Genomic DNA, 19,522 nt, shown 5'->3' with positions numbered 1-19,522 from the left:
ATCTTCTTAGAACAATTTGGGTGTCTCTATATGAGGATATTCAGAGAAACTAAAATGACTTAATTACATTTGGCATTTCAATGTAAATTCAAGCATATTAAACCTCATCTCAAAACATCTCATCTAGGAATAAACAATCTAATTAAGCTAGTTTATATTTGAATTTACCCAAGAAAATTAGTCAAAAAATTAATTGAACACTACGAAACTTTCTTACGTTTAAATGAAAGTGACCATGAGTGACACTTCTCATGGGAACAGTTGATGTGATCTAAATACCTCAACTTAGATCTCATCTATAAATCTAAAAGAATTTTCTTTTAAACATCATTAGGTCCTAAGTGCACTAAGCTAGTAAAAGGCCAGGCCATACTATTTTTGAGGGGAGTAGCCACAGAGAAATCTATTCTCCTTTAATTTAAACAGGATTACTTTGTAATATTTATTGAATCATATAATTTATCGATGTATTCTTATTTAGAATTTTAGCTAATTAAAATTTGATCATGAGTGGGGAGGGAACTTTTACTCAGAATCTTTTTGGTGAAATTACCCTTATTGAATCACAGTCGTGTCTAAGGCATAACAGCATTCAAGCAAGTTTGTGTTGGTGAATTTTCTCTTTCTTTCAAAAATTGACTTGGAAATAACACCACCTGTTAGTACTTGTTTTTCATACAAGTTCTGGTATGCAGGAGCTTCAGGCATCATGTTATAAAACAAGAAAGTAAATGCACTGTTGTGAAATCCTGCACTAGTCAGCTGTTTCTGGGTAACATTCAAACCAGTCTCAGTCTAGCAAGATCCACCAGAACAGTTTCCCTACTGTATTCCACAGGTTTTCTCCTTTTCAGAATTTCTCCTGCCCTCATTTTTGGGACAAAAAGGTATCTTAAGAAATAAAAAAATACGAAAAAAATGTTTGGGTTAAGGAAACTGTTTCCCAGCTTACTGACCTCACTGCATCTCCTCCAGCCTCACAGCCTGTAACACTTTCAAGATGGTCCTTCTAATTACATATATGAATAAAATTTAGCTTTAATTTAGACAATATATTTATGTTCTCTGGGCTTAACTGGAAAGTTATAAACATTTGTCCTAAAATCAAACTGTCTAACAAAGTACAGTACCTACTGAAATACTTTGCAGACTTTTGTCACAATGAACTGCTACAAACATAAATGTGTAAAATACTCAGGATTTAGACTTTCCTCTGACCTCTTTTTTGTCTAAAGCAGCATACTCAGCTTCAATGCTTTCAGCTTCAGGATCACGTGAAAATACCATTCGAGATTCCAGGTTAAGAGCCAGCTCTTTGTGGTGCTGTTTCTCTGCACAGTCACATGGGGTATCTTTATTTTCATTTTCTGCAAACAAATCTCCACCATGTTTTACTAGAAGCTGAAAAGTAAAATGATAAACAGTTATTAATTAGCAACTTTAATAATATCTAAAAAAAGGCATGCCAGTTGAGAACGAAAAAATATTAACAAGAAAAACAGAGAAATAAATATAGTAATAATGGTCTTTGGAAAACAAACATTCTCAATTGCTATTAAATAAATTATTGCTTGATGTCATGCATAATTATACATATATCCACTGTAATTCCACAGAACCACAAAATCTCAGAAATATATCACAAGGCAATTCTGTACAATGTCTCTGTTATGTTTTAAAGACTAAATTTATGCTTTACTGATATGGTCAGTGCTCCATAGAAAATGAGGGGCCTGAGGTCCTCAAGTACCTGGCAAGATGGAGCTAAAAACACTTTAAAATATTCTTTCTGTATAACTCCACCATTTATCCAAGCAATGATACACTGCTAGAGACAGAAAATGGGAGATTCCTTGGATAGGGGGGATGAAAGGGTACCAATTCACAGGGAGCACAAAATATACTGGTAGCTGTACTTTATTTTTGAGGACATGAGAAAATTAAAATGAAATAATGCTAATGGCAATAATTCCAATAGGGTCTAATACTGTGCCATTTCACCAAACTTGTCTCTTTACAGTAATTCCCCCCAAAATGCAGTCTCCAGATAATAAACACCAGTTGTGCTGCTCTCATTAACTTGCCAGTCTTGTCTCCTGCTATAAAGTGATCTGATACAAGCAAGCAACAAATGCCACCAACTTTAAAGGCCAAAGTGGGCCATTTTGCTTCTTATTATCTATGATTTATTTATCATTATTTATACTGTGATAGAGTGAAATGCATCTGCATAACATCAAATCCATACAGCATGGTATTGACCTTTTTCTGTTCAGTAGTTTGAGGTGAGAACATTAACTCTGTCCAGACTGTCCTTAGCAATGGGTTCCACACAGCTGTTGGGCTCAGAGGAGAAATCTCACATGTGTGAATGCAGCAGCACCAAGACTATGTATTTGACTATCAACTCCAAACAAATCAACCAACAGATAGTTCATCTGCAGGGCCCTTTATTTTCTTCTCTGGGTGTGGTGGGGATAGAGGAAGATAGAGGACTGGGGTTTTCCTGAAAAGTTATGGAAAATGAAGGAGACAAAAGAAAATGAAGGAGATGAAAGAGGAATACTGCTCTGAAGTGAGAGTAACCATCACAAAAACTGGGCAAAAGGTACTCCTGGAACCTTCAGGAACCTTCAGTTAACTGGAGACAGGGAGAATAACTTGAGGATTAGGCAATCCAGATTTTTATCTCATTTTATTTTGTTAAAAATTCTAATCTTCAAACACTTAACAGCAATGAAGACATAATTGTTAAATTCCTTCACCAATCTCTGTTTCAGGCTTGGTGAAGGCATGTACTGTTCCTGCTCATAAACCTGTTCTTATTGAAGGAGTTAGAAAGACTACAGACTACTTAAGATATCACAGATATTTATCTTAGGCTCCAAAATGCTCTGATCCACAGTAGGGCACATAGGGAAGTTTGAACTTGGAGTGTACACCATGTCCCTAATGTAGAAACCATGACTAGTTAGACTACACAACTGTGTCCAAACTCTGGCAAATAGCAATCCATGTGGATCAGACTATAAATTCTTCTTCAAAGTGAAAGTAGATTAGACACAGAAATGTTTTAGTCAATCCCAGTACTTATTGTCATGATAACACAACCCAGTTTATAATTAAATTGGAAACTAGCAGTCTAGTAGCTAGATTTATCTAATGAATGACATTACAGACACTGAGAAATAGAACAATAATTTGAGAAGAAGCACAAACCATGAACTTTCATGATGAGTTTAAGATAAATTGATATTACAGTCTGCAGTTAAAAGCTGCAGCCCAGCTCCAGAACTACAATTCTCTCTGTAGGAACTGTGATTCCCTTCTGAGACAGTCTGATATTTGTCTACAAATCAATCACATCACAAGAGGCACTAAATCAATCATGTAACAGTACATGTAAAGAAAGATTTATTTTAGATGACAGGAAGAGCCAAGGCAATACCTGTATGTCACACTGTTACCATGTGTGCAATTAGCTGGGTCTGAATATAATTCAACTAACAAAGAGTGCTCAACGACTTGTCTCCCTAGTGAAAATCAGTAAGTATGTAAATAATTTCTAAGGACATGGTGAAGACAAACTGCTTGTGTGGAGCTCGAGCAGCAGTAACAATGTGGCAGGGAAGAGCTGAAGGTACAGGGGCAAGATTCAGGCTGTGTTAGGGAAGGTTAAGCAGTACCATCTAACAGCAGCATCCTCTTAACTCCTCTCAGCACTGAGTAGGGGACCAGAGAAAACAGAGGCTTAAATAATAGCATAGAAAATAGCCTAAGGAAGATGAGTTTCCATTCAGTAGAAGCTCAGGAACCTAAGGATGATCAGTATGTTAACAGAATGGAAGACATGTTGGCTATTGGAAATACACTATCTGAGCTTTTAAAGAGGAGACTAATGAAAAACCAGAAGATAAAGAATATCCAGTTCAAGACAGTGCTTGGCTGAGGCTGGGGAATTGAAATGACAAACTTTAAATGAGAATTCTCAGACAATATCTGGAAGCTCGACCGAATACAACCAGCAAAAATATTATGTGAGAATCATAAAGAAGTTCATAGTATTGAAAAGGTGGTGCTATTTACCTTTTTTAAAATAAAAACCCCCACAAAAAACTCAAAAATAAATAAACTGCCTCTAACAACAAATACCAGTGGAATACAATTCTGGACTTAAGCCAAAAAAAGCTTTTGTGACCAAAACTGTAACAATAAAGGTGACACACTGACCAAGAATAGAAATGCTGCAAAGACAGAAACCACAAAAATAAAGAAAACTTCTGTCACTGCATTTCCCAAGTATCTTGAGAAAACATATAAGCTAATAAAAGATTAAAATTTCAGACTACAGAGGTGACTGAATAACAGACAAAAGAATCAGTGAACACATGAGAGGAGAAGCAACTCCTGACTTTGATCAGAGCAGTTTACAAGACCTAATTCAAAATGTAACCATCAAAGAACCACTCATGAACAATTCCCAATATACATATTCAGATTCATCACTCTTGCAAAAACAGTAAAAAGGCAAATAATCCACAACCTACTTTCAAAAAGTGGTACCAAATAAAAACTTGGAAAAAAATTCCAGAAACACCAGGTGAATCTGTGAAGATAGAACAACAGGACCCAATTGTATGGGAAATAAGAAGTGAAGTTCTCGCCAGATGAAGGTAAACGTAAAATCACAATAAAGAAGGATCTGTTTGTTGAGCAGTATACCAAGAGCATAACAACTCAGAGTAAATAATTTTAAAACATCACACACTGTTTGTCACCGTGTTTGTAAACTTAGTTGCTGGACAGAGTGCAAAAGCAATCTCAAATAACACAGAGCAGAGAAGTGGTATGCATTGCTGGAGCCCAGACTCTCTGTGGAGGTACCACACATACGGTATGAAGGACACAAAAGAAAGCTCTAGAGAAAGTCAGGAAAAGACAGGGAAAGCCTAATTTTTTACTGCATAGAGTGGTTACCAGTGAAGTCCCAGAAGCCGTAGGACCTGACTGCTTAGGATATGAACTAGTTATCTAGAAAAGCAGGTGGACAAAAAGGTGATATATTTTGCTGATGATACTAAGTAAATGAGTGTTCTCAATAAACGTGAAGTCATATAGAGAAGAAAAAGAATATAAATTTTATATATAAATGCCTAACAATTAACTGTTGCCATTGAAAATAAAAATCTCGATGTTAAAACAGACTCATGAAGACGTCAGCTGTTTTTGAAAATGTTAATGTCTGTTCTTATGTTCTTTAAATTGTTACCAGCGAAATTAAATACTAGTTCTCATTACTTAATATAGTTTAAAAATAAATCTGATGTTAGACCTTCAAAAGTCATTACCAATTACTCATTACTATCCAGTACTTTCACAAACGTTAAAGTAACTTTTAATTTGTGAAAAGGTAATTATCTTTAAGTATGTTAGCACAGATGTATGGTATTCTCTAAAAAAGGCTGGGCACAGTAAATTAAAGACATGAAAAACATGTTCTTGAAACATGGACTGCATTTCCCAGTCTCAGCTACAGAGCAAAATAAAGAGAGCTCTGATTTTCTCTCAGGCAGTTATTTCAGGCCTCTTTATAATACAGGTATGCCCATGCCTACTTTAAAGCTTTTTCTCCACTGTTACAGTCCTGCAGTTAATTCCAGTCTTCTTAATGTTGAGGAGTTTATGTCATGAAGTTAATATATATGTAATCCATTTCTTTCATTGTTCTCCACAGTGTATGTTTTGGGATGTTTACCTTTGCAATTTTTCCAATTAATGAAAAATGGAATTAAAAAGTTAATTCAGGATATGATATGAGCTTCCGTCCCCACGAAGCAGCTTTGTGAAACACTGTTCATGTCATTTGCTAATAACAATATATAAACTTATAATTATATATGAACTTTTACCTCGACACAGGTTTTCATCCCTGAGGCAGCAGCATAGTGCAAAGGTGTATTTTTTTTGTTATCAACAGCATCAATGGCTGCTCGTTCATACTGTCCTTCATCCAGCTTTGCTCCCTTCCACTTCAGGATCATTTGCAGGCAGTCAGCTCTTCTGCAGTCATCTTCTGAGGGCCGTGTCAGGCGAGGATGAAGAGCTCCTTCTGAGATCATGATCTGAGGTCCCATACACAGTAAGTGCATAGATGTCTCATTGTGCACATTCCGTTTGTTTGGGTTACCATCTCTAACAAACAGGAAAGTTCTGCAAGGTGGAAAAAATAGAAGAAAAATAATTAACACACAATTCCTTTTGTTTCCTTGGAGTGGGAAGGGTCTATTATGACAGGTCTCTTCTTCTTGCAAAGATTTGGATTAGCCATGTTAGTGATAAATGTTCTTTAACAGCTAACTACTGGAAAGTTCTCCTCCATTTCTCTTAGGAGTCGAGAGCCAAGATCAGGATGGAATACTGAAATATCTCTAAGTATCACGGATAATGACTTTCTCAGTGTGTGAGATACATTTTATTTGGCAAAGTTTATGCTACAATTCTGTGTTGTATTGTGATAAATGTTATTAAGTCACAAGGTTGATGAAACAGGTAATTTGTTTCTTCTGCTCTGTATCCTAAATAGCATTTGGTAGTTCGCAAATAGATGATGGAGCAGTTTCTTAAAAATTCATTCTCCTCTCTTTTCTTTATGAGATATCAGTGCAGCACTTACTACTTTTTAAAACTTAACTGCAAATACTTTTCCTGCAAGCACTGCATGCATTGAGGAAAGACTATTTACTTTTCCTCTGCAGAATATATGGAATTGCAACACAATGCAAACCCTCCCCTACGCAGATGGCAGAGGCTGGCAAGAACTGAAGTCTCCTCTTAAACACTTTAGAGGCAAAGTGGACAATAAACTACACTAACAAAAATGATCCAACAAGGAATGAAAGGGAAACAACAGGCTGATTCTTAGAACCATGAGACAAAGCAGTTTCCTGCTGCTTCTTGCCAGCAAGGACTTAGAAAAGTTACAATCCAGATCTGAAACAGAAGAACTGAGAGAAACAATACAAGCCTTGGGAATCCAAACTTACTTTAGCCTTTTGATGTATACTAAAATAGTAATTTTTAATTCAGGGAGAGTGAATGGTAGGAAATGGCAGAGAGAAAAAGATCACCTCTTTGAAGGATCAGGGTCAAAATGACAGCAATGGTGAAAAGAACTGCATGCAAAGGGAAGAAGGACAGTTAATTCTCAGAGAGGTAACACCAGGCAAAATCATAAGCATTGCACATACATTCAAGAAGTCACTGCAGAAATGCTTGCACTGCTCCCATAAATCCCCTCATACACAAAACCCACAGAAGTGACTCCTCTCCAGGCTGTTCCCTGACTCCAAACAGTTTGCCAATATGAAAAAAACAGTTATTGTGTAATCCTCATTAAGTCAGTGCAGGGGACCAGCTTTTACCCTCCCTGACCTCACCCCTAACATTAATTAAAAGCCATTTCAATCTCTTTCAGGCAGCTCAGCCACCTCAAAGCAGGTGCTGCCTAAATATAAAATCAGACTACAATAGTGCTCTTGGTGAACATCAGTGAGCAGAAGAACTTGGTAATCAAATTGACAAAAGAAAATGTTATTTACTTCAGTTCCTGCCTTATGCTATGGTTAGAAGCCTGAACGCCACGCCACCTCTTCTTTCCAGTGTCCCTCAACACATCCCACCAGGCACCACATGGTACACCTTTCTCTCAGAATTTGTCCATGCTTTGTTCAGGACAAAGAATAACCTTAGAACTATTTTATTAATAATGGAAGAGGCTGTGCAGGGTGGATGTGCAAGTTGTCTTTTGGAAATTATTGAAAGCAGTCTAGATAAGTATTTCAGTAGAAAAAATTAGGCACAGGTCGTCTGGTGCTGCAATGGAAGGATGTCTTGATGACAGTCGTTTGGTCAGTCAGAATTCTCTCCTTTCTTCCTCCTGAAAATCTCTTCAGTAGCTGGAATTCATAATGAAGCTTTTTGTCAAAACACTGTTCTTTTAAATAAGTGGCAACAAAGTATTCAGAGAAAAAGATAAAAACAAAACAATATCCTCTATGTCGCCCTGTTTTGGAAGGAAAAATGTTCCTTAGAGAAATCTCTTTCATTCCATGAGGGTTGACGTGATAGATGCATTTGTTAGGAAATATGAATACATCAAACTTGTGATTAAAGATCTTCTCAAAAAGTGACAGTGTATTTTGTTCACTTGGAGGTTATTTTGTTTGTTTTCAGAGGAAAGGGATTTAGCAACACAGGCAAAATGCTTCAGAGACAATTACATAAAATGGTAAGACTAACCAGTATCAAACACTGCCCAAAATGAACTTGCTTGTTTGAATTACCTTTTCATAGTATGAAACTAGAAACAGAAAGAAAGGAGGGGTAGAAATGTGGGAAACACAGAGACAGATGGAGGGAAATGAGTGGTATGAAGGGAGAAGAAGGATGGTGAGGAGGGAGAAAAAGGTAACTCAATGAAGGACAAGGCGATGTGTTCTATAGAGACACTTAGATATAATGAACTCTTCACTGAAAGAAGTCAAGTCAGTGCTGAAAAGCCCAGCTGAACCCATGACTCACAGTTCAGAGAAGATGACTAGTGTCCAAAAAAGGGTAAATTTTACATCCACAAATTCATTATTCAACAGGACGCTGTTTTTACCAGGGGTATTTGGCACATAAGACTTTCACAGAGCAGTTCTGTAGATTTCTGAAATTTGGCTCACAACTTCAGAGGTATAAGAAGCTAAATTTTGCCTCGAAATATACTGATAGAGTGAAAATATGCATTGCCTATGAGAAATATCACTTAACCACAAGGCAGCCAGACTTTACTCTAGTTGTAGTTTCCAGATTTTGCCTCAAGCTGTAGCTCTTTGCAGAATCCAAACCTGAGGTGACAAAAGTATGAAAAAGGTGTTGAAAAAGTGACAAAAAGGAAGGGCTGTAACATTCACACCTACTACTGTCTGTATTTGTAGAAAAGCAGCAAGAGACCCAAGATCATGAGGCTGTGAACTTGAATAATAAACAACTAGGACATGCCCTCAGTTGGGAAACTAACATCAACATCTTCAGGTTTTAATAAAATCTTTAATGGGTTAAACAAATGTCATATACATTATAGCGATGTATAGATATACACTGTTGGAACAAGATGATTTTTAAGGTCCCTTGCAACCCAAAGCATTCTGTGGTTCAATGCTATATATGTATGCACATAAAACCATATGAAAATGTACCTATGTGTGGAAAATGAAACCAAAATAAAAACTAGTGTAAAATGAAATCAAAAAGGTAGTTCTGACAGCTGGAGACTAAAGCAGGTCTGATTGTGCTCAAAGACAGTGAAACATCAATTTTTTAATGCAAAGCACTTAGTGATACGATATAAACTACTCAGATAATTACCGTTGCTTTAAGCAAAACAAGTAAAGTACTAGAAAAAGGTGAGGTGCAGCAATAAGGTCAAATAATCTGCATGAGATTCCCTTTTACAACATCCCCTCTGCTCCTTAGGTTAGATAGCCCTTTTAAGTACAGCTTGCTAAATAAAGTTACACTGCACACTCCAGTGAAGGTATAAACCTAAAGCTCGTAGCTTTAAGAGAAGTATGAGTTTTAAGAGAATTGTTTTCAGAGCATTAAGAGAACCTCGGGTAAGCCATGAGTTACAACAACACAAAGAAGAGCCATACCCTGCTACCCAGTAATTTAAAATTCATACGTAATGAATTACTTTATACCATTATAAAATCATTCCACTTCCAACACAGTAGGCCAATACTGATGCATTAAACTTTGAGTAATCATGATCATTTCACTAACTCAAAGCACTTTTCTCCTAAATCTACTATAACAAAACAACCCCAGTGTACCAGCAAGCACTTGAAGAAATCTTTTTAGTCATTACTGGTTTAAATAATGTTGTGAAGAGTATTATTATTTACCTGGTATTGAAAGTCACATCTATTAAACATAATTATTGATTTTTTTTGTTATATAGTGCTAGAAAATTATTTATTACTACTTACAATTTCTTTTATGTTTCACTGAGATTCTTAAACATTTCTTATAGCCCAGGAATCTCCTGCATGCAGGAAAAACCTGGATAGGAGACAATAAACTATTCCTATTCTAAAACAAAGAATCTGTTGACATCATTAGCCATGTATGAAAGAAAAACCACAAACTATTACCCTGACTCTATAAGCCTTAGTTCAATTGGCCTCTTGCCTAAGAACTGTTACTAACTCTACCAGAATTCCCATAAACATTAGAAATATCCTGCTGTAGTAAGGAGTGAGGTTACACCAGTAATAATCTGAACTAAGAGCAAAGGAAGCGTTCAAGAGCTGTCAGTGGTACTGTCACCACTGCTGATGGACGTCTGTGAAGAGTTAATTCTTCCTTCTGAAATCTGAGAACTTCATGGACATTTAAAGGTACACTGCATACTCCACTCCAGCCTCCAATCCTGTATTTTTCCTAAACAGAAATGCCTCCACTTATTCCCACTCATATGACTCCTACCAATTATGATACATCTGCTAAAATGGGATAAATAATTTCCTGAGTACTCAAACCACCGCTTTGAGAAGCAAGTCCAGACTGTGGCACATATGAATTTACTTGGAGCAATCTAGGGGTCAAATGGAGATCTTTGACTCTCTCAACACAAGCCCTTCTGGGCCTATGTCACTTACGGACTTGATGCAAAGTTCCATACAAAAATATGACCTAGAATGCAAGCACTGTCTTCCCTCTCTCCTAAACTGGCTCTAAAAAGCCTTACCATCTTTTTCACTGCATTGCTATCATTTCACCTGTGGTTTCTCCAAATAGGTGGTTTCCAAAAGACTATCAAAGTGGTTAAAAGTAGGTCAGCACCTGGGTCTGAGTTCCAGTTCTGGACTGATTCATGTTAATGTAGTTGTCCATCAGCTAAAAGACTCTTAAGAAAGGTCTTACACAAATATGCATCAATAAGGAATTTTGTATCCTCTTTACAAAACACAGGCAAATAGGTTGAAAAGTTCTCTGGTTTAGTGGTTTTGTGTCAGCAAATATGATTAAGTCTGACCTGTACAGAGATAGTAATCTTTGGCTTTGTACAACACCAAAACCCAAGAGGCACAATGTGCAGGAGTGTCAAGGAGATACAACTGAATTGTGGAGCACAGATCCAGATATTGTGTACACTTTAAAAGTGAGGAACACAAAACTTGGCTAATCCTTACATTTGTTATACCATGAGCCAAAAAAAAAAAATCATGCTTTATACATGGTTCCTATGCCTGTTAGGAGGAACAGCAGCATCAAAACACAGAATTAAACAATTCCTGATGCAAAAATATATCAATTACATCTGTAAGTTACTTGCAACCAGAAAACTGTTTTATTTACTTATGAGCTACTTGAGTTTGGACTTCCCTTAGGTATTCAGGAATACTGTTTCCAGGATACTATGCCACTTCTGGGTTTATTTCAATATTCTGAGTGAGATTTCAAAAGAAATAGAGTGCCAAATTAGAAGTGGCTTCCACTGGAGCTGGCTGATTGCCAGCAGCTTTTGTGACAGAACTCTGTAAAGCAAAATCCATGTGATTTACATCTCTGTCTCTGGCCCTTTCTTACATACACTTCTTCACAATTCTTGCACAAAGGTCATCTTTACAGACTTCTCTCCAAATCCCTCCCTTGAACATATTTTTTTTCCCCAAAAGACCATCCATGATGAATTGTCTTCTCACGTAACTGTGAGACTATTATTTTTAGACTGGTCTCAAACAAACGTCAGACGAAATAATAAACATGCAACTACCAATGAGTGCGTTCATCTTCACCGTTCAAACACACACCTCTGTATTTCTGTGTGGGATCACTATCTATATATCAGCTTGTCAATCAGGTGGCAGTGTATGACATCTAGTATTGGTATTATTTATATAGCAATAATGGTGAAATTACACAGCAAATACGTTACCACCTCTGCATCATTTCTATTTCTTAAAACCCATGAATGTTACAGAAATTTTTCATCTTTCTCTCTCCCTCCAGAAAAATTGTTTCAATTTGTATGTAACTTGATCTTTATGGACACTAATTTTTACTTTCCTTAAATGTTTCAATGATGTAATTTCATCATGTTAAATTGAAATAAAATTGCAAATTTAAATAATGAAATCATCCACAGTCTGTATTTTGGCCAAAAGGAAAACTGGTTCTAAATACAATGTCACTGAATATTTTGCTTGCGTATTGTACTTAAGAAATAAAATGTAATGAGTTATTTCTGATAAATTTATTTCTGTTTATCAGAAACTGCAAGTCTCTCAGTCATTATTCCAGTAACTACTGAGCCAACAGATCTTTCTGCTAACGAAGCCACATGTGCCTTCTATCCCCAGGGTGAAGTTAAGCCATTTGACACAATGATTCAGCAGGTACTGACTTGACAGAGTCACAAAACTCTACCTGGCAATAAAATTAGTTGAAATAAAGATTTGATCATACTGGCTGTCAAGGACCAAAGCTGCACTCTGGTAGAACTCAAATAAAATTTTACTTTGCCTGTGGTAAAATGTTCATGAAGGTTCTACTAAGGAGAACAGACAACACAGAAAAAGAAATCTTTACTAGTGTACTGCTTTAATCTATCTCACCTTACCAATCACTAACAAAGCAATCTTATTCTGCAGTGTGTGATTTCCACCAAGGAAAGAAAATTAAGAACAGTTTTCTACGGGAGCAGGAACACCTGGTGGCAAGAAGAAGCAATAACTCAACACACTCCACAGTGGAGAACAAGGCTGTGGGTGTTGAGCAACGAACTCCACAGGTGACATGGATCTTCAGCCTACTAAGGTTAAAACAATCAGAAATTGAACAGAAAAAAGATCATTTTTAAGGGCTGAACACATATCAGCTGACTGCCATTTGAGCTTTGCTTGTACATCAGACTGCTATTAGGATAAAGTCTACCCACTGTTTGGTATTTAGTGAGGAAGTCATGAAGAGCACCAGGGAAGGAAGATACGCTGGAAGGTTACACACACCTGGACAGTGAGAACTGCTTTAAAGTGAGATTTTGAGTTTTAGGAAAAAAAAAACCAAGGAAGTCAGTCAGATAAAGGTCTGAGTTTTTCAACCTGCCTTACTTTATAAGACAGTGCCCAAGTGGATGGCAGCCTTTGATCAATCCAGCAAATGCTCCCGCTGCTACTCCACATCTGTAACTGCTTCTCTAAGTGTCTCTCTGTCTTTGGCAGCTTTCTCCAGTGAGGACTCATTCACAGTAAGAACCTGATCAGCTCTAAAGGCTTCCTAATGTTATTGTTTCTCACTATATCACAATCAGTATCTCCCACAACGAGCATTCATGTCTCATATTATAAAACCATCAAATTGTTCAATTTACAGCTTTGCAGGTGCTCACTATTTGATTTTACACATTTAGTACAATATAGGGTGAGAGTCACCTTAGCTCTGGCAACCTACAGTGCAGACAACTAGAGCCAACACAGTTCTCTTTAATTCCCTTTAAAACCAATGGGAAGAAACAGGGACTTCTGGCACACACTTAATTTAAAATATTTTAGGGTCAACTTCACAATATATGAATTGTGCTGTTGACTTCACTAATTATTCTGACTAAACTTAATATCTAGGCTCACACTGATTATAAAAGAGGCCTAGTATAATTCTGTTGCCTTAAGAGACCAGAGGAAACAGGACTCCATCCAGCTTAGTGTGTGAATAAGATAAAAAAGGGTAGGACTTTTAAATCCAGGCCTAGAGCCTACAGGAACACAGACTGACACGTGCCCCTGAGCACTGGCTTTGTGGGGTTTATAATAATGTCCATCCAATCCCTGCTCACCCACCCCTCGGTTCTGCCACGTCACGCCCCGTCAGGAACTGAGTCAGGGGGAGTCCGGGACCCTTTCCATCATCCTCACCTTCCCTGCAGCACGCAGGGTACTTGGGAGACCTTCCAGGGTTATGTTTATGTCTCTTGGTGCAGGCCTTGAGGTGTTTTTCAGCACTTCTACCTTGCAAAGAAGTCTCAACAGCTAATGGAATTTTGAGGGGTTGATATCGGATAGAGGTTGGTACGTATAAACATTGAACTTAAGCTACTAGAAATATTGGTACACTAAAATCTACTTCTCATTACAATTACTTCTAAAATCTATAAAAATTAAAAATCAACAAAACTGTGAGGCATCAATTCCAATGCAGGTATACTTACTTCTATGAATAAAATAATCTTAAGCAAAAGTATATTTGAAATACTTACCTGTGTAATTGTTGATAATTAAAAAGAAGTTTGCTTCTGTTGTTCAAAGTGAAAAATCTAGACAATGACATTCTAATAAATTATTCAGATGAAATGTTATCATGTATAATGTAGTTTCAGTTATTGAAACAGGACAGAATTATTTTGTTACGTGGGAGAAAGGGTATATAGTTAGATAGTTATCTTTTACATGAAATTCATAAGCCAAAACTTTTAAAAAGTGCTTTTAGGAAAGAAGATTAGGCAGCTCTTACACCTTCATAATTTTTTTTCTTTAAAATTTCCTGGAAAACACCACGAAAATTTAATCATTCAAAGAGTTACCATGAAGAGTGAAAAAAAGGGGGAGGAGGAAAAGCCTCCTCCAGTTTTTCTGAACAACCTTCTGAAAGCATCCATACATTCCACACAACAAATTTCCTTTCACTGGGATGCTGTTGTTTGGCTTAAGAACTCCATATTTTTCCCATTTGCCCTCATTAGACAAAGAGCTTCTATTAACATTATTTTTATTTTGCTCACATGTATATCAGAAGTACAGTTAGGGAAGTAACGTACAGGAAGCACCAGACTTACTGGCAAAGCATTGAATAGATGCTCAGAAATTTGATAAAGAATATGATTTGTGGCTCCTTTCTAAGGTTTTCAGCATGAATTATTTAGGTCAGTTTGGATCTCAAAAGTTTAAGTATTTACAGAACTTCTGTCAGCCAAAACAGTGAAGTAACATCTGTTTTGATTTCCATCTCCAAAAAACAGGACCCGAAATTCAGAGCAGCTTCAATCTTATCAGCAAATAAGCAGCCATGACATCTCTCTCAAGCCAGATGATCTGCAAAGACATTCACAGTTTTCTCCAATACTTTTCCTTAACATCTATTTTTGCAGCACAGAAATCCTCTAATATCCTCTCAACTTCAGAGAAATTTTGTTCTGAAAAAACAGTCTACACATGTCCCTCCAATTCAACCAAAACTAATTTTCAACATGACTGCAAAAGGAATAAAAGCCAGCAAAACCTGGAATGGGAAGAGACAGTCCCGAGTGTGCTGTGACAAATGTGCAATGTTTCCTCTGATGACAACGAGTTTTCTGGCAAATTCACCCTGTTAACACATTGGTAATCTCAACACACTTTTTCTGATTGTATTACAATTGCTTAGACCAGTCCTTACTGAAACCTCTTGAACAGCAAGAAGACAAGAGGACTGTAGCTGAAATTCCAAGAGATGCATATTTATTTATATTTTTCTAAAATATATAAATATATAAAATTTCAGCCTAGAGGAAACCACTGCTATTTTGACATTCTGTCATTCTACTGAAGAGAAAAATACTTCCCAAATTACAGCAATGAAACAAGAAGTATTTCCTATAAACAAATCCTAGGCACATGTACCAATGTTTCTCTTTGGCTAGCTTAGCTATGCCTTCATTGGCAGAGTTCCTTTACTTCTATGTAACTAAACGGCAGACACCAAGAATGTTAAAAAAGTGTTTTGTTGTTTGTTTTTTGGTTTTTTTTTTAGTTTCAGCATTCATCTCAATTTCCAGGATCTCTGTAACTGGAAACCCTTGCTTTTCTTGTTCTAGAAAATATCAGCTTCGCAAACCTGCCCTGTCTCCCCACAGCCCCATCTTTCAATCACCTCTTCCTCCCCTTTCTTCAGCCCAGGACCAGCAGCAACTGCTACAACAATCCAGTTTTGGCTCGAATACTCATTAAGTGCTCAGATGTAGCAGTATGAAACACACAATGAGGAAAGTCTGTCACTGATCCAAAAAGCTTCCCAGCAAAGCTGCAAAACTGAAAGGCACACCACATTTATTGTGAAATGGCAGTTTATCTAAGTGGATTTTTTTCCTTTCAACGTCAAGTAGGTCCTCGTGATTTCCAGTCACTCCATCTCAGCCACAATCTGGAAAAGTCTGTTCTCTTGTCATATCTCAGGAGTGGTTCACCAACAGCCAAACCCCAGTGAGTAACTTTCCACACTGATAGCAATTCTTTGAAACAGAGCAGTACCTTAGGCAAAAAAAAGGCTGAGGGCACCGGATGTGCTTGATCATCTGATGACTGCATTTTCTGAAGAAAACATGGTTCCTGTGTGCTTTCTCTGTAATACCTTTACATATATTTAGGGAATGAAATTTGAACTATCCTCTTGAATATGAATCTTCTGTCAAGACCTTAATTCATAAGGAAACGTAAGACCAATTTGTATGTTGTACAAAGCTCTCTAAATCCATCAGTGAGTGCTACATATCTTTTATTATTATTATCACCAGCCCCTTGTAGTACCTGCTCTGTAGTCCTAAGCATGTCCCTCCCCAAACTACCTTGATCCCTGAAGTAGATTAACCTCCACTGGCTGTCAGGTGCCCACTCAGCCACTCTCTTACTCCTCCTCAACAGGACACAGGCAGAAAATACAACAAAAACCCTTGTGGGCTGGGATAAGACCAAGGACACAGTTCACCCATTACTATCACGGGCAAAACAGACTCAGTCTGGGGAAATTAATTTCACTTATCGCCAATTAATAAAAGACTTGGATAGTGAGAAATAAAACCACTTTTCCACCATTTCCCCTTCTGCCTTGGCCTCAACTGCACTCCTGACCCTTTCACCTCCTTCCCCACCAAGCAGTGGTGGATGGGGAATGACAGATGTGATCTACTCATAATGTTTCATCTCTGCTGTCCCAGAGGGGGGGCACCACCCACAGGATACAGCCCTTTCAGAGCTGCTCTAATATGGGTCCTTCCCACAGGCTGCAGTCCTTCATTAACCACTCTAGTGTGGGTCCTTTCCACATGATACACTCCTTTCACAAACACTCTTTCAGTGTGGGTCCCCCAGAGGGTCACAGGGTCCTGCCAGAAATCCTGCTTCATGTGGGCTCCTCTCCACAGGCTATGCAGCTCCTGCCAGGAGCCTGTTCCAGCACGGGCTCTCCATGGCCTGCAGGCTCCTTCACAGCACATCTACCTGATCTGGTGTGGGGTCCTCTGGGGACTGCAGGTGGGTCTCTGCTCCCCCATGGACCTCCCTGGGCTGCAGGGGGACATCTTGCTTCACCATGGTCTGTACCATGGGCTGCCAGGGAATCTCTGCTAGCACCTCCTCCCCCTTCTTCCCTGGCCTGGTGCCTGCAGGGCTGTCTCTCTCACATTTTTTTTACTCCTCTCTCACAATTGCTGAATTTTAAATCCTTTCTTAAATATGTCATCACAGAGGTGCCACCAGCATCACTTACAGTCTCTTTGGCTTGGAGCTGGCTGGAGCCAGTTGTGTCTGGCGTGGGGCAGAAGCCACCCAAAACCTTAACCTGCCAGGTGTCACATCCAGGAGAATGGGTGGAGGGTTATCCCATGACAGCCTTGGAGCAGGGGACTCCTCTTTCTGGTGAGCTTACTGAGATGCCCAGAGACCAAGTGCTTTGAAAATTCTCATTTGCACTAATTAACTGTGGCCAGCAATTTTTCCTTTTTAAACATTAAGTGCTCTGTTAAAATTAACTGACATACCAGGTAAACACTATTTAGGGCTGCAGACCAAACAAAAGTAATATATTAATGGAATGTCTGTTTTCCATTTTTTATTTCAACATTCCTAGTATACTAAAGTTTTCTATGATACCCAGGAAAAACGATCAAGAAACAATCCTAGCATTTTAACACACTCTTGTCAAGTCTTGTGAAAAGAAATTAACTGCAAATATTCAAATTTTTACATTTCGATCCAGTTTCTGGGCTGTAAATGCCGGATGAAAGGCATAGCAACCAGATGACTCAGACACTTGCTGCGTAACAACTGTGCAGCTCAAAATCACTGAGAGAGTTCTGCTGGCTTAAGTTTCTGACAGTATTCTTCATGATCTGTTACACCAAGTTTGTCCAGGTCAAGAGTTTTCCTTCATGACTCTTTCACCTCTTCTCCAGTTTCTTCTTTCTTCCCTTCTGAGATCACTGTAGCAGGATGTCCCCAGTTCCCCTTCACTGCAAACGTGGTGCTTGTGCTTTCACTGTGTCTGGCCAGTCACCACCAGCCATAGTTGTGAGAATAGGGAGTTTGACCCTTTGCCTCAGCATTGCCAGAATCTCTCTCCTTCATTAAACACCTCAGAATCTCTCTCTCAATGTATTCTGTTATGCAAAAGGTGTACTAACAACTGCATCACACTACTCTATTTTGAGAAAATCTCACACTGTAAACATGTCAGTTCATATCCACCTACAATACTAAAAATTTCAGCCTTTAAAGAAAAATTAAATTATATGGTATGCATACAAATTACAGCTAGAGGTTGTAGTTAGTCCAGCTACAGATTCTCCAATACTTAAAATGTTTAATGAAGAGATAAATATAAAATATTATACAATTATAGACATCTCATAACTGTAAATTTCTCTGAAAATACAAACAGAATAACATTAGCAGAAATCAAGGTATATAAGAAGCTATAAAGTATGAAAACCTGTTAGGTGAATCTAAAACACTGAGGAAAAAATTATGGTGGGAGGCCAGATAGGTAGTACAGTTACAGCATATAAGGTATGAAACAAATGTTATGAACGCCACAGGCCCATCAGTAGATATAAACACAGAGGGGAAAAGAATAATATCAGTGACATAGTTCAGTATTTATTTCTGTTCTTTCCTAATAAAAGGAAGAGGATATTTATGAAATACTTTCTAACAGTGCCTACTGAAGAATAGGCTTAGCAACGTCTGCTCAGTACTAGCTTCACAAAATACTAGATGAGAACAGCTTGTGTCTGCACTGTCTGGACATGAGTAAGATGCTAATCTTTAACTGATCTTAAAACACTGACAAAAATATGGAAAAATGGCAGTAGCTCACACCAGGGATTGCTGTCCATATTGACTGTGGCAATAATGAACTCATTACTGAGATATTAAAGTTCACTGTTATTATCCAAGAGGAAAAATATAAGCAGCCTGAATAACACAAGAATAAATATATATTGTGCCAGCTAGAAGTAGTCACAATCAGTATGGTATCCATGTGGTTTTGCAAACAGATTACTTTAAGACAGGAAAACGCATCAAGAATGGTGGAACAGTCACTCTTTTCAAAGAACTGTGGTATAGGAGTCTTCAGGAAACAAGTTAAAATTGCCTGAGACTAATGTTACAGGAAAGGAACAGATACTAAAAATAAAATTGAAGACTGTTATTATTATTAAAGTCTG

At 37.7% G+C, this 19,522-nt stretch overlaps 1 protein-coding gene across 3 annotated transcripts in view; it reads right to left on the bottom strand.

Moving 5' to 3' along the window:
• Nucleotides 1-19,522, bottom strand: part of ANKIB1 (ankyrin repeat and IBR domain containing 1) — an 80,410-nt gene that overhangs the window by 29,088 nt on the left and 31,800 nt on the right. For all 3 annotated transcript variants that reach the window (XM_071560688.1, XM_071560686.1, XM_071560689.1), the window contains exons 3-4: nucleotides 5,910-6,210; nucleotides 1,219-1,401 (exon numbers count right to left, since the gene is read on the bottom strand). In XM_071560688.1, the coding sequence (XP_071416789.1) occupies nucleotides 1,219-1,401; nucleotides 5,910-6,210 (484 nt within the window). The remainder of the gene's footprint in view (nucleotides 1-1,218; nucleotides 1,402-5,909; nucleotides 6,211-19,522) is intronic.

The sequence above is a fragment of the Pithys albifrons genome, chromosome 7, assembly GCF_047495875.1.
Source record: "Pithys albifrons albifrons isolate INPA30051 chromosome 7, PitAlb_v1, whole genome shotgun sequence".
Lineage (NCBI taxonomy): Eukaryota > Metazoa > Chordata > Aves > Passeriformes > Thamnophilidae > Pithys > Pithys albifrons.
The sequence above is the reverse complement of the archived record's forward strand: the minus strand, read 5'-3'. Positions and strand labels throughout refer to the sequence as shown.